Source organism: Leptidea sinapis, chromosome 3 (genome assembly GCF_905404315.1).
Source record: "Leptidea sinapis chromosome 3, ilLepSina1.1, whole genome shotgun sequence".
NCBI lineage: Eukaryota > Metazoa > Arthropoda > Insecta > Lepidoptera > Pieridae > Leptidea > Leptidea sinapis.
Window position 1 is genome coordinate 13,038,797 of NC_066267.1, and position 15,326 is coordinate 13,054,122.

General features: G+C 36.2%; 2 protein-coding genes across 5 annotated transcripts in view; one reads left to right on the top strand and one right to left on the bottom strand.

Moving 5' to 3' along the window:
- Positions 1-15,326, top strand: part of LOC126979537 (equilibrative nucleoside transporter 1) — a 72,353-nt gene that overhangs the window by 10,813 nt on the left and 46,214 nt on the right. The window lies entirely within an intron of this gene.
- LOC126979538 (uncharacterized) lies at positions 8,573-15,009 on the bottom strand. Its single transcript, XM_050828887.1, has 3 exons — positions 14,682-15,009; positions 13,984-14,171; positions 8,573-10,415 (listed from the first exon to the last, which is right to left on the bottom strand). The coding sequence occupies exon 3, from the start codon at positions 10,186-10,188 to the stop codon at positions 8,746-8,748; it is 1,443 nt and encodes a 480-aa protein (XP_050684844.1). The 5' UTR covers positions 10,189-10,415; positions 13,984-14,171; positions 14,682-15,009; the 3' UTR covers positions 8,573-8,745.

A 15,326-nucleotide genomic window follows, 5' to 3' on the forward strand; every position in this document is an offset into this window, starting at 1 on the left:
ACCGCCCAACAAGTCTTTAGTAGTAAGCATAAAAATTTTATATTATTCCTGTTGTAAACATGATGAACATCACAATTTCTAGAAAATTATCAAGAATATATTGAGAGAAAACTGTTAAAATTTATCTTAATGATTCTTTAGGACCTAGGTTATAACCTATTAAATTCTATAGACTTAATTAGTTATTAAATACTTTCCCTCTCTTCTGGAACTATAAATGTATCGTATAGTTCATAAATCAAGTTTTATGAACTATTATTACTCATACGATATATTTTGACGGTAGCATAATAACAATGCCCGTTTAGTGAATGTTAAGGCGAAGAGGAAGCAGAAAACACGCAAACATGGTGTTTTTAGACAAGTTTTGTGGTGAAAGTATAGAAATTCGAGCTATGAACACTACTTAATCCTGTTACACATATCCTTAAGGACGCGTTCTCAAAACAGAGAGGTATCGAATCGCACTACTACACTGACACCGTTCAAACACATACACGTACTTAAAGTTAATTGCGGGAATCAAATGAATTTGGTACTTTAGCAAGTTTGAATTTTATTTTTTTAATACCTATGTATTTTTGATAATTGGTTGATGTATTCGTTTCGTAGTTAAATATTAGAATTTTAGATGGCAATTCTGTAGCATAACGTCGTGTGCAGTAAACGCAGTTTTTTTTAAATCCAAGATGGCCGCCGCGAAAAATTATGATTTCAACAATATGGGTATCGTATCCGAGGTTATCGAGGGTGCAGAGAACAGTTAGATAGGTCTTTCAAAATCAAATTTTGAGATTTTTTAATTAGATTGGTAACGGAATGTGTTTTTTACATATTGTGAGTGAAAAGTCGAAATGTAAATATTTCTATATTTAAGGAATGAAGAATTAATTTAGCATGTGGGATATTGTTAGACAGGCCTTTTATAAGATAATTTAAGTTTATGAATGAATTCTAATTTTGACGATGTAAATGACACCCATGAAGAAAATTTTGTAGATTTCACAAGCGCCATCATGGAATTAGATTTAGGCCCGCTATTCGTTATTGTTAACCCCAAAATCCATGAAAATGACACTCATGATAAGAAGTTGGTAAATTTCATAGTCACCATCTTGAATTTCGATTTTGACCCGATATTCGATATTGTTGACCCCAACAACCATGAAAATGACACCCATGAAGAGAAGTTGGTAAATTTCATCGGCGCCATCTTGGATTTCAATTTTGACCCGATATTCGTTATTGTTAACCCCGAAAATCATGAAAATGACACCCATGAAGAGAAGTTGGTAAATTTCATAGGCGCCATCTTGGATTTCGATTTTGACCCGATATTCGTTATTGTTAACCCCGATAACCATGAAAATGACACCCATGAAGAGAAGTTGGTAATTTGCATAGGCGCCATCTTGAATTTCGATTTTGACCCGATATTCGTTATTATTGACCCCGAAAATCACGAAAATGACACCCATGAAGAGAAGTTGGTAAATTTCTTAGGCGCCATCATGGATTTCGATTTTGACCCGATATTCGTTATTGTTAACCCCGATAACCATTAAAATGACACCCATGAAGAGAAGTTGGTAAAATTCATAGGCGCCATCTTGGATTTCGATTTTGACCCGATATTCGTTATTGTTGACCCCGAAAACCATGAAAATGACACCCATGAAGAAAAGTTGCCAATTTTATAAGCGCCATCTTGAGTTTCGATTAGACCTAGAAAGTATTTAGAGATGAACTTATAAATCACAAATTCTTCAAAAAAATACAGAAACATAATTTATTGAAAATTATGTTTCTGACGACGGCCGAGCGCGGACTGAGGTTATTTAGATAGATCTTTCTGTGGAATGCGTACAGAGTGACAAAATAAAATAACCCTTAATACCACACTTTAAAGCTCATGCTTATCAGAAATATATATGAATTTTAGACGATTAATTTTTAATTTTTTTGAGATTATTTATTAGATATTCTTTAATTGATTTCCCGTGTTTTTGAAAATATTATATCTGCTTTCCTTACATAATTTTTAAGAGCCAAAATTGTGTAAGTGGTAGCAGAAAACTGATCCTGAATGAAGCCCCATTTCGTAAATTTTGTGTGAAGAGGTAACGGATAATCGTTTTTACGACATAAAATATCAAAATTTCAAAGCAAACATTTCCCGCTAATTGGAGATAAATAAGTAATCTATTTGTGGCAATTTTTAGTTTTGTTAGGCTTAGTTTAATTTCATTACAAACTCTACCGAAAAATATCTTATTTTTGTCGGATTCGTAAACGCGTCCTTAAGTCTTATTTGTAGGTTGCTAATGATTGCTGTTGGTTATAGTTAACACTGCTGAGCCTTTTTGAACTACCACATTTCTTTGAAGTTAAACAAGTTTTTCGCATGGCGTGACGCATTTTTTTGGTACTTCTCTCAGAAAAGTTATTCTCATAGCTTGTACTCTTTTGTGTAGGTTCATTTATTCAGATTAGCAGTATATATCGAGGATTGTAAGCATATAAACTGTTTTCCACGCAAGAATTTTGAAAATATTGGCTTTGTTACATAGATGGCCGGCCGGCAGCCGTAAACTCATATCGCTCAAGGTCGCTGGCATTTAGTGTCGCCTAAAGGCTTTATCTTCGCAGACGCATGTTCGAATCCCATGTCGTACATTCATTAAGTCAGAATGCAACATTACTTGAACTTATTCTATTATAATGTACTTAATATAATATAATATGCCATCTACCACTTTGAAATAAAGCCCTTTTAAAAGTTCATATCGTTCAAATCATGTATTATTCTCACCCATTTGGCATTCTTATCTGCGTAGCAACAACTCCAGTATCAACACTTATTGAATTGTATTATTATAATGATAAAACTGATAATTTAATAATGAATACCAAATTAACGATAACTCTCTGAGCACCTAATTAATATTATTATGCTTATTGATATCCATAAATCTTAATAGTTTCTATACGCAGCAACAAAAGCTGGTCTCGTCATAAATGAATGACAGTCAATGAAGAATTCTCCAAGATACTTCAAGCATCGATCAGCTTCTTCTCATTTTTTCGTATGGTCCAGGAATCAAATCAAACAGCTTTTCGAAACACTCCCCGTACTAAATACGGTAGAAGACACACAATGTAGCGACTTCTCTACGCAACGCCAAGTAATCTAACCATTCACAGAGACAATAAAATGAAATAAAAAATAAGAATAAAATTAAAAAAAGCGCGTTTTTTTTTCTTTATGAAAATAATAGACAAAACGAGCAGTACGTTCAGCTGATAGTTATTGATACGCCCTACCCATTACGTCCTGACGATGACCTGTATAGCCGAATGGTTAGCGATCCTACCTACTAAGCTAGAGGTCCCGGGTTCGAATCCCGGTAGGTGCAAGCATTTATATGATGAATATGGATGTTTGTTTCCGAGTCATGGATGTTTAAATGTATTTATGTATGTTTATATGAATTTATGTATGTTTAAGTAAGTATATTGTATTAAATATATCGTTCTCTTGTAACCCATAACACGGGCTATATATGCTTAACTTGGGGCAAGATAATTTGTGTAAAAAGTGTGTCCATATTATTATTATTATATTATTACAATGCAGTACCGCTCAGGATTCTTGTAAAACCGAAAAATTCTGAGCAACACCACAATTGCGCTCGTCACATTGCGACATAAGATGTTAAGTCTCGTTTGCCCAGCAATTTCACTAGCTACGGCGCCGTCCAGACCGAAACACAGTAATGTTTACACATTACTGCTTCGCGGCAGCAATAGGCGCTGTTGTGGTACCCATAATCTAGCCGGCTTCCTGTGCAAAGGAGCCTCCCACTTGTAAGTGAACTCAGCTAAGGCCGGCAATGCTCTGGTACTTCCTCTGGTATGCAAGAGAGTGTGACCGGCGGTAATTACTTGCAATCAAATGCCCCATATAAATATTATATATATTTCGACCAAATATATTATGTTTAACTGTAGAAATATGAACTAGTCCGGTCGACTTCCTACTAACTAGTGAAATACTCTTTGTTATTGGCACCGGTCGTAAATGTTTTATTGCATCAAGTTTTTATTGCAAGTACAGTTACGAACGAAATCTATATATATATATATAAATGAATTGCTGTTCGTTAGTCTCGCTAAAACTCGAAAACGGTTGGACCGATTTGGCTAATTTTGGTCTTGAATTATTTGTGGAAGTCCAGAGAAGGTTTAAAAGGTGAATAAATAGGAAAATGCTGCTAAATTAAATAAAAACAACAAATTTGTTTTTCCTTTGATGTGTCCATACATAATTTCTATGAGAGAATTTATTGACGCACGGTTTGATAGTTCTGCTGTGAAACAATTTCATTACGACAGCAGGGTGCATATTTTACGAAGTAATTGTTGATGTTATGATATATTATTGACAAATTCATATAAAACATTATTTTATTTATTATATACAGAACAAAGTCTGTCGGGTCAACTAGTATTTAATGTATTTGATTTTATTTTAGTCACTTTTTTATAGAAGAGTGAAGTCACCTGATGCTAAGTGATCACTGCAGCCCATACTTTCTTGTAACACCAGAGGAATCACAAGATTGTTGGCGACCTTATAAAGCGACGAATAAACGTACATTATGAATTCGAAAATCGATCATTGAACTGGGGGCCCCGTGGTGAGAGTCAACGCTCTTTTAAGTATAACAACTCACATGACCGGGTGACTCTATAAAAGCAGATATGATACTCGTATAGTGAAACTGTATTTAATTCAATAAATCAGTAATCCAAGCTGCAATGGATTATAAAACCATTATTGATGTTTTTTATAAGAAAATAAGGGAAGAGTCGAGCAGGACGTTCAGCTGATGGTAATTGATACGCCCTGCCCATTAGAATGGAGTGCCGCTCTTGAAAAACCTAAATATTTATGAGTGGCACTACAATTGCGCTCGCCACCTTGAGACGTAAGATGTTAAGTCTCATTTGCCCAGTAATTTCACTAGCTACGGCGCCCTTCAGACAGAAACAGAGTAATGTTTACATATTACTGCTTCTAATCTAGCCGGCTCCCTGTGCAAAGGAGCCTCCCACTGGTAATGCCGTTATTGCGATAAATAGTAAGAACAAAGCTGATACTTAACATCTTCCGTCTCACGCTCAGAATTTTTTGGGTTTTTCGAGAATCCTGAGCGACACTGCATTATTATGGGCAGGGCGTATCATTCGTGCTGGTCGTCTCGTCTCTTATTATCATCAAAAAAAATTCTACTTGCATGATATTACGAGACGTCAGACTCACTCTCGAACTGTGCTAATGCAATTATTGAACAATGAAGTTCTGAATGACCACCAATCATCTCTCTAACCGATGAATCACAGAGACATCGCTATTCTCATAACAAATTTATCGTTGGAAGAAGCCATTCGCTACCTAATCGTGTAGCCGATGACTAAGTGTAAACAGTGGATGATGTTACAGCGAACGCGATGAAATCTGAAACAAATTTCATCGGTATCTTAATGCATCGATGTAAATTCTAATAATTTTATTCAAAATAGGATATGAAATCACTTATTGAAAGTCAAAAACTATCACCCATTCGGAAATGAATGCCTCAGACCCGAGAAGCACGGGCGCAAAAATCTCAGCGGGCTTTTTTAAAATAAATAATATGAAATTTATTTATTTGTATAGATTGTGGTAACATGGGTCATAAAAATTGGTACACATCACAATTCGCTATTAAATCGGCGGTTACTAAAATTTCGATACAATCATATAATATTAATAAACTGACGGCGGTCGCTCCATTCCCAGTCTGTGTTATCACTTAGAAATTCATTTATGTTATAGTAACCTTTACAACGTCATTAATTAGCAATTCTTTTGAATTTCGAAATATTTATAATTGTATTGAACATTTTCTGGATTCTTGTTGTAAAAGCATATACATCGCATCACAAAAGACTAATTACTAACTTGACTTAGCCGTGTAGTAGGCATGGTAGACAAAGATTAACATATTTTACTTTTATTTTCAGTTCCAGTGGGGGGATGAGATGGGTACCACCTTTACCACATAAACGTCATTTAACACTTTTTTGGAATTTCGTTATACATTTGTTTTCAACATTTTTAGGATCTTGTTGTAAAAGCATATACATCGCATCACAAAAGACTAATTACTTACTTGACTAAGCCGAGTAGTAGGCATGGTAGGCAAAGATTTACATATTTTACTTTTATTTTCAGTTCCAGTGGGGGATGAGATGGGTACCACCTTAACCACATAAACGTCATTTAACACTTTTTTTCAATTTCGTTATACATTTGTTTTCAACATTTTTGGGATCTTGTTGTAAAAGCATATACATCGCATCACAATAGACTAATTACTTACTTGACTAAGCCGAGTAGTAGGCATGGTAGGCAAAGATTTACATATTTTACTTTTATTTTCAGTTCCAGTGGGGGGATGAGATGGGTACCACCTTAACCACATAAACGTCATTTAACACTTTTTTTGAATTTCGTTATACATTTGTTTTCAACATTTTTGGGATCTTGTTGTAAAATCATATACATCGCCTTACAAAAGGCTTAGTAACTCGATCAAGTAGTAGGCATAGTATCTAAAGATTTATATACAGTACTTCTATTTGAGTTCCAGTGGGGGCATGAGATATGAGATGATGATGAGACATAGTTAGCGCATTATTTTGCCGCCATTTTGTACAGTATTTTTTTTTAATTATCTGGCTATTGAGAATCACCATAGAATTTCACAATAATCATTTGAGTAGTTACAGCGTGAAAGCTAAACAAACAAACAAATATTCACATTTTTTATATGATTTTATAATACAACGTAGGTACTTAGAATAATATTATTTATTTATGTATTTGGAGAATCTACTGTACTTTCGGGGCGTAAAAAGAAAAGGGGAGTCCCAGGCCCATGGGTGTCGTAAGAGGCGACTAAGGGCTTTTTAGAAGTGGGAGAGTCATCTCCCACTTCTAAAAAGTCTTAGTCGTGCCTGAGTCGCTGCCGTCTTTTGACGTCAGCACAATCGGGCCAGACTCGTCCGTGTTAATTACCACACTCGCACAGAATACCGGCGTGAAGTAGCGGCCTAGCGCCGCTATGTTTCGCATAGGTTAGTGTCGAGGACCGGAGGCAATCTCCCCCCCGAAAATCTACAGCTGAACACTTTACAATACATACATGATAAAGTAACAGAAAGCCATTTATAGATTCTCACTAGTAGTTAGGTAAAATATAAAACAAAAAAAATTGTGAGAGTTACTTACACGAATCAAATGCTTAACACTATTATATTACTTATCTCATTACATATTATCAGATCGACAACCAAATTGACCAAGTAACTCAATTCCTAACTGACGCTTAATGGAGTCAGAGCTGCTACAGAATAAAGTCAGGATCGAATTGTTTTGATAGTTTGTTAAAGTTATTGCTGACACGTACGATGAATTAATTTTGACGATAGTTAGTGCTGACATATTTTATAGATATACCAGCTGACCCAGCAAACGTTGTATTGTCGATTTTAAAATCGCGATACAAAAGTAACTGTTGATCGTAGATGAGTGAAAATTTCAAGTTGTATGTATTTTTAAAGCTAAAAAAAATTAAAAAAAAAAGTTGGCGTGGACCACCCTTAACATTTAGGGGGATGAAAAATAGATGTCCTATTCTCAGACCTACCCAATACACTCAAAATTTTATGAGAATCGCTCAAGGCGTTTCGAAGGAGTTTAACTACAAACACCGCGATATGAGAATTTTATATATTAGATGTGAGCATATTTACGAGCTAAAATTAAAGTGTGGTGATATTTATTTAATATTATGTAACCATATCAAACTAAAACGGAATGCTATGACGATCCTGTATAATAGGTTAGCTATTTGCATTGCCCGAAACTTGAATACTCCAGCTATGCTTTGAGCCTGAGATATTTGGGTCGCAGTATATGCTGTATAGCGGGGAGTAGGTACTATTAAATTTACGCATCCATTGTGTATTCACTTATACAGGCATTTTAGTGATAAAAATCTCAAAAAAAAAAATATACAAATAATAATATCGGTTTTCGTTTCGCAGTTTTAAATTTGGACCGATAATTATTGTTTTAATATTGATAAATAGCCAGTGTTTGATTTTTTTATAAGTTAGAAGAAGAATGAGATTCAAATTGATACTTTTTTTTTTAATATTTTTTTTATAATGCATTTTTGACTTATTTTGAAAAAAGATGATAAATCTGATAACTCAAAAATGGTTCACTTTTGCATATATGGGGGTTAAAATTATCAAAAATAGTCACCTCTGATACCTGCCAATGGGAAATACGTCGAATTACGAATAAATCTGTTTAATATAGTATCTTTGTTTATAATTAAAACAAAACTTAAACTTCTAGATTTATATTAACAAGATTATTAGGTATAGATTAAATATAATGCTAAACAAGGACGTCTCTCATTACGGCCGGGCGATGGCGGTCTCTCTCATTACGGCCGGGCGATGGCGGTCTCTCCCGCGTATGTCGGCGCAGGTTCTAAAAACTGGTCGCTTCCCCTCTCCCCCGCCGTCTCCTCCTCTCAGCTGTTACAGGCGTTAACATCCTCCGGGCCTTGAAAGTACTGCTTTCAATAGGATTGAATGTGGCCCAGTACAGCGTCCGAGTACCTAGTTTGTTTTAACATCATCTTTGGCAGGAATTACACACATCTTGTGGATAGCTCTTTTTATTGTGCCCTTTGTAGTAAGGACATCTGCGACTCTGCTTACTCCATCCGATCCAGGGTATAATTTAGCGATGCGTGCTAGACGCCATTGAAGTGGAGGAATATTATCTTCTTTAAGTAATACTAAGTCTCCAATCTGAAGCTCCTTTGTCTTAGTTCTCCACTTAGTTCGCTGTTGAAGCTCTGCTATAAACTCCCGGCGCCACCTCTGCCAAAAGTGTTGCCTTAATTGCTCAATGAGCTGGAACCGGTTGGGGTGCTTTGCCGTGATAGGAAGCGTAGGCACCGCGCTCATAGGTCTTCCAATTAAGAAATGCCCAGGGGTTAATGGAGTAGGATCTGTAGGATCAGCAGAAAGAGGGGTTAAAGGGCGAGAATTCAATATCGCTTCAATCTGTGTGAACAGCGTCGCTAGTTCCTCAAAAGTGAGAGAAGCATTGCCAGCGACACGACGCAAATGATGCTTTGCTGACTTCACGCCAGCCTCCCAAATACCTCCAAAATGTGGAGAATAAGCGGGACTAAATATGAATCTAAATCCTTCATTAGAGGCAAAATTGGTTAAATGCTCACGACTAGATTTAAGTAATCTACTTATCTCATTGTTTGCACCCTTAAAATTGCTGCCATTATCACAAAATATTGAATATGGTTTGCCTCTTCTAGAAACGAACCTTCGCAATGACAAAATGAATGACTCCGTGCTTAAGTCACTAACTACTTCCAGGTGAAGTGCTTTTGATGCTAAACATATAAATAAACACAAATAACATTTAGAAATGCGGTTGCCCTTTCCTTTTCGACTGGAAATCATAAATGGTCCGGCAAAATCCACCCCACACGAATAGAATGGAAACGAAGAGTAGGTTCTTTCAGCAGGTAAGTTGCCCATTATAGGTTGCAATGTTTGTCCACGCAAACGAAAACAAATCATGCACTGCTTCGTCGTACTACGTGCCAGATGTCGACCACCGATGGGCCAGAAACTCTCTCTTATAGAGGCAAGTAGATGCTGAGGACCGGCATGAAACAACTTTTCGTGTTCGTTTTTAAATAGTAATTTAGTGAAATGATGCTTTGAATCCAAAATCAACGGGTGTTTTTTATCGTATTCAAATTCAGAGTTTTGAATACGACCCCCAATTCTTAGCAAGCCGTGTGAGTCGATAAAGCAATTTAGTGTTATTAATTTAGACTTACGATTGAGAGCTTTATTATTTGAAATTAATTTTATCTCTTCATTGAAACATTCCTGTTGACTACATTTAATTAATAATTGTAAAGATTGATTCAATTCATTAGCATCTAAAGGACCAATTATTTTATTATTTTTATTTTTACAATTTGATAAAAAACGTAATACGTAGCCATAAATCCTCTTCATTCTGTTAAGGTTAGAATATTTGTCAAATTTTAGAGCATCGTTAGCTGAGACGTGGCATTTAATTATGTCTTTTACCTCGGGTAAGTGTATAGGAATGTGAGTATGAGCGGTTTTCGGCCAGTAGGATTCATCATTCCGTAGGAACGACGGCCCTTCCCACCAGAGGGCAGAAGCTTCGAGCTGACTGGGACTTACGCTGCGAGACGCCAGGTCTGCCGGGTTTTTATCTGTGGGTACATGCCGAAATATAAATCCGCTGGTAAGTTTATTAATTTCATTTACCCGATTACACACAAATACCTTGAGATCCTTAGTTTGGGTCTTCAACCAAGCTAAAACAATTGTTGAATCCGTCCATAGATATTTTTGGCTAAAGTTACCCCGCCATGACTGTAAAACCTTAAAGCATAAGCGAGACCCTAACAGAGCACCACATAATTCCAGCCGAGGAATGGTGGTAGAGTGTAGAGGAGCAACTCTTGCCTTTGCGCATAGCAGCCTAACCGTGATACTTCTGTCCTGATTTTGAGAACGTACGTACACACAAGCCGCGTAGGCTTGTTGGGAGGCATCTACAAAACAATGCAGCTCTAGAGATCTCGGGTTTTCAGACAGAACCCGTCGCGGGATCTTAATGTTTGACAGGTGTAAAAATTCTTTTAAAAGACTTGACCAATTTTTGCAAAAGTTCAAAGGAACGGGATCATCCCAATCTAACTTGGAAGACCACAATTCCTGTAAAATAATTTTTGCTATAATAACACAAGGACATAGCAACCCTAATGGATCAAAAACCTTACATGTCGTGGATATGACAGTTCTTTTGGTGATCTGAGGGGATGGAGTCAGATCTGTTGAAAATTGTAATTGATCCGCTGTAGGTGACCAATTCAGACCCAAGACACTGGAATCTTTATAAAAATCCATGGGTTTTCCCGAATCAGTTTCATTATGAAATAATTGAGGACAGTTAGTACGAAATTTTCTTATAGGTAAACACGCTGAGTCAAGAACTTCGACAACATTTTTGTAAATGTGTTGCAGGCGCTCTACGGTATCTGCGCCTGTATTAAGATCATCAGCGTAGAAATCGCTTTTGATTATACGAGCAATAGATTCATCGTCACATTCATTAGCTAATTGTAGGAGACACCGAGAACTGAGAAAGGGCGCAGACGCAGTACCATAGGTTACTGTATTTAGACGCAAAATATCAATAGGCTGATTACAATCTTCACGCCACAAAATGAGCTGAAGATGACGCTGCGACGGTGTGATTTCGGTTTGCCTGAACATTTTCTCGATGTCGCCTGTTAGAACATATTTATGCTCACGAAAACGAAGCAATATAGATATTAGGTCACTTTGCACAACTGGGCCGACCATAAGAATATCATTGAGTGATTTCCCTGTATGAGTTTTAGACGAAGCGTTGAACACCACCCTTAATTTAGTGGTTTCAGATTTCTCGCGGATTACAGCATGATGTGGCATAAAGTATCCAAACTCTGGTCGATTGATTTTAGTTAGATGTCCTAAATCAGCATATTCATTGATAAATTCTTTATACTTTTCCTTTAAACTTGGTTGTTTAATAAATTTTCTTTCTAGGCTTTCCAAGCATTTTTTAGCAATATAATAGGAATCACCGAGTGCTTTCTCTGGTCCTTCCTTTAAAGGCATGTGAACAGAAAATCTGCCATTTGGCAGACGACAAACATTCTTTTTAAAATCATCTTCACAAAGCTGCTCTTCAACAGAATATGTTTTTGTTTGTGGTAAGTCATCAATGTTCCAAAATCTTTCTAATGAATCCTTTATTTCCTGAGAAAAATTGCAATGAACTTTACATGAGATTGACTGACTTGTTGCTAAGGGACCACCTACAAGCCATCCGAGCTTAGACTCTTGAAGCACCGGTTTATTCGAACCGAGTTTAATTATATTCGATCCGACTATCTCCCAATATACATCCGCACCCAACAGTATGTCTATATCAGCCGGTGAGAAATATTTAGGGTCAGCTAATTGAATATTGTTAGGTATATTTATTAATTCAGTGTTAATCACTGAGTTTGGTAAAATACCAGTTATTTGTGGCACTACCAAACATTTGACATTTATCTCAAAAGACATAACTCTTGATTTAACTTTGATTTCACATTTTTTATAAATCCTACAGCCCACATTATTAATTCCATAAACGTTAACCGAACTAGAATCATCAATAGACAACCCTAGATTTTTCTTTAAATTTTCGGTAACGAATGAAGACTGACTGCCCATATCTAGAAGAGCGCGAGCTTGATAAATATTGTCGTTTACAATTAATTCTACTACAGCTGTACACAGTAACACTTGGCCGGCTGATGAAGACAGCGTAAGAGACACGGGTAGGGAAGACGAAGTCGTGGGTTGAAGTTCTGCATACGACAGGGTTGGTTTATGTATTAGTGTATTATGTTTCTTTTTGCATGTGAGACACAGTCCTTTGAGCTGGCATTGATATGCGTTGTGACCACTGCGCAGACAATTTTTACATAATTTTAATTTAGTAACTTCATTGTAACGATCATCGATACTCATATTTTTAAACTTAGAGCATGCATGTAAAGGATGTTCATCGTTACACACAATACAACCTCTTTTGTTATCCTTTTTATCATGTGACACTACAAAACTTCTAGACTGAGTGATAGACTTTGGTTTATCTATCACCTTCTCAGACCGGTTAGTACTATAGGAAGTTTCCAGCACGTCAGCACGACTACGCAGGAATGAAAAAAATTCACTCAACGAAGGTAACTCGTTTAGATTACCCTTGTACTCCTCCCATTTTCTACTCGTGTGTATGTCCAATTTTACGGACACCATGTATATTATAAGGGCATCCCATTGATCAATAGGCTGGCCAAGCGATTCAAGAGCACGTAAATGCTTAGACACATGATCGATAACAAACCGCAACGCTTTAAATGATTCCGTTCGCAATGGTTCAATACTGAACAACGCCTTTAAATGATTGTTCATTAAAATATTTTTGTTTCCAAATCTTTCACATAAGAGATCCCATGCAATCTTATAATTTTTAGCACTAAATTCTATCGACTTTATGACAACAGATGCGCTCCCTTCTAAACATGAACGCAAGTAATGAAATTTATTTATCGGCGGAATCCCTTCATTGCTATGTATAACCGATTCAAATGTGTCCCTGAATTCCATCCAAAACAAATAATTTCCATCAAAAGTCGGTAACTTTATTGTAGGTAGCTTAATAGAATTAGTCGAAAAGGAATGGCAACTACTAAAATCAGACCCCTGGTTCCCTAACCTTTGATTTTCATTTGGGCGTTTATCTAAAAGATCCTGACAAGTAGATATCAAACTTAAAAATTGATTCTCAATCATATCTCTTTCTTTTATTTGTTCCTCTGTATCAGTATGTAATAAATCAATTTTATCTTGTATAACTTCATAATCATTAAGTAATGTCTGACATTTGTTTAATTTTAATTCTATTTCTTTATATTTTACTAAAGATATTTCTTTTAAACTTTGTAAGGTAAATAGGTAAGTCGAAAAATTTGTTAATCTTCCTTTAATTATTCCTCTTTGTTTTATTAAATTAGATAAATCAACCTTTCCTTGACTATCGGCTTTAGATTCAGTCATTTTGTGGTACAAATTATCATAAATATTTCAAATATAAATAGACAATGTACGAATTTATTAAGGAATTCTAAGCGCAAACCATGTAAATAAAGTAGAACGATTAATGCAGCGCACTCAAACCTGACGAGTACAAGGAGATAAACAGATCACTTCAAATCCAGTCGCCGCTACGCCGCTCCGACGGTTAGATGCTCCGTGATGTATTGTTGTGCCGGAGTCTAAAGTCCAACGGCAACGGGTATTCGCACACAGCGCCTTACAGCACAGCGGATTATACAGAAACACCAAACAACTCGATCTTTCGAACGCTGGAATAAGTTGACAAAACGTTTTATATTGTGTTGAACAAATTTATTTTTAAAAGGGTTAATTATGACCTTGTTATGCAAGAAACTAGCTATAAATGTAAGCTATATACGGAACAAATTAGGCAAAATGAAATGATTTGCTAAATAAAGAGAAATAAAGAAATAGAGTGATGTATAAGAAGCGTAGCAAATAAGCCGCTAACTGGCAGCGATACAGTAAATTGATTTATAAGAAAACTGGCAGAATTATTAAAATCAAATACAATATAGGCAATAGGTAGATAGCTGATATGATGCTTATCGTTTGCATGCAATTTAAAGCTTTAACATTTATAGCCTCAATGTAAGCTTGATTAGATATATAAATTATTAAATATCTAACGCTTGAGTACTATTTAAAATCGCTAAATTAAATGAATAACATAACGGCTACTGCACACAAACTAAATGCGATATATGAGTGGAACAAAGGAATGCTTTGGAACAGCTTTAAGTATGGAACAGGCTTACTTTCCTCGGATTAGACCTCTGGATCTCCACTGGTTCATCAGGCTCCAATAGCAGTAATCTCAAATTATCCAAAATCAAACGTAGATCTAATTCTCATCGATGTTCCAAGTTCCAACGTCTTGTTCGTCGTGTCAATCACGTGGCACTTTTTAAGTCGCCGGCAGCGTAATGCTTATTAAAAGAATATTATCTTTTAGAGTACTCCGTCCTGTCACGGTCGCCACTTTTTGTTTATAATTAAAACAAAACTTAAACTTCTAGATTTATATTAACAAGATTATTAGGTATAGATTAAATATAATGCTAAACAAGGACGTCTCTCATTACGGCCGGGCGATGGCGGTCTCTCTCATTACGGCCGGGCGATGGCGGTCTCTCCCGCGTATGTCGGCGCAGGTTCTAAAAACTGGTCGCTTCCCCTCTCCCCCGCCGTCTCCTCCTCTCAGCTGTTACAGGCGTTAACAATCTTTATCATATTGATTTTGCAATAAAGCAAAGTGTGTACAATTTTATGGCACCCAGAATCATGTATTATGATTTTTTTGCACTTTTTAGGGTTCCACAGCCAAATGCCAAATGGAACTATTATAGATTCGTCATGACTGTCTGTCTGTCCGTTCGTATGGCACAGCCACTTTTTACCGA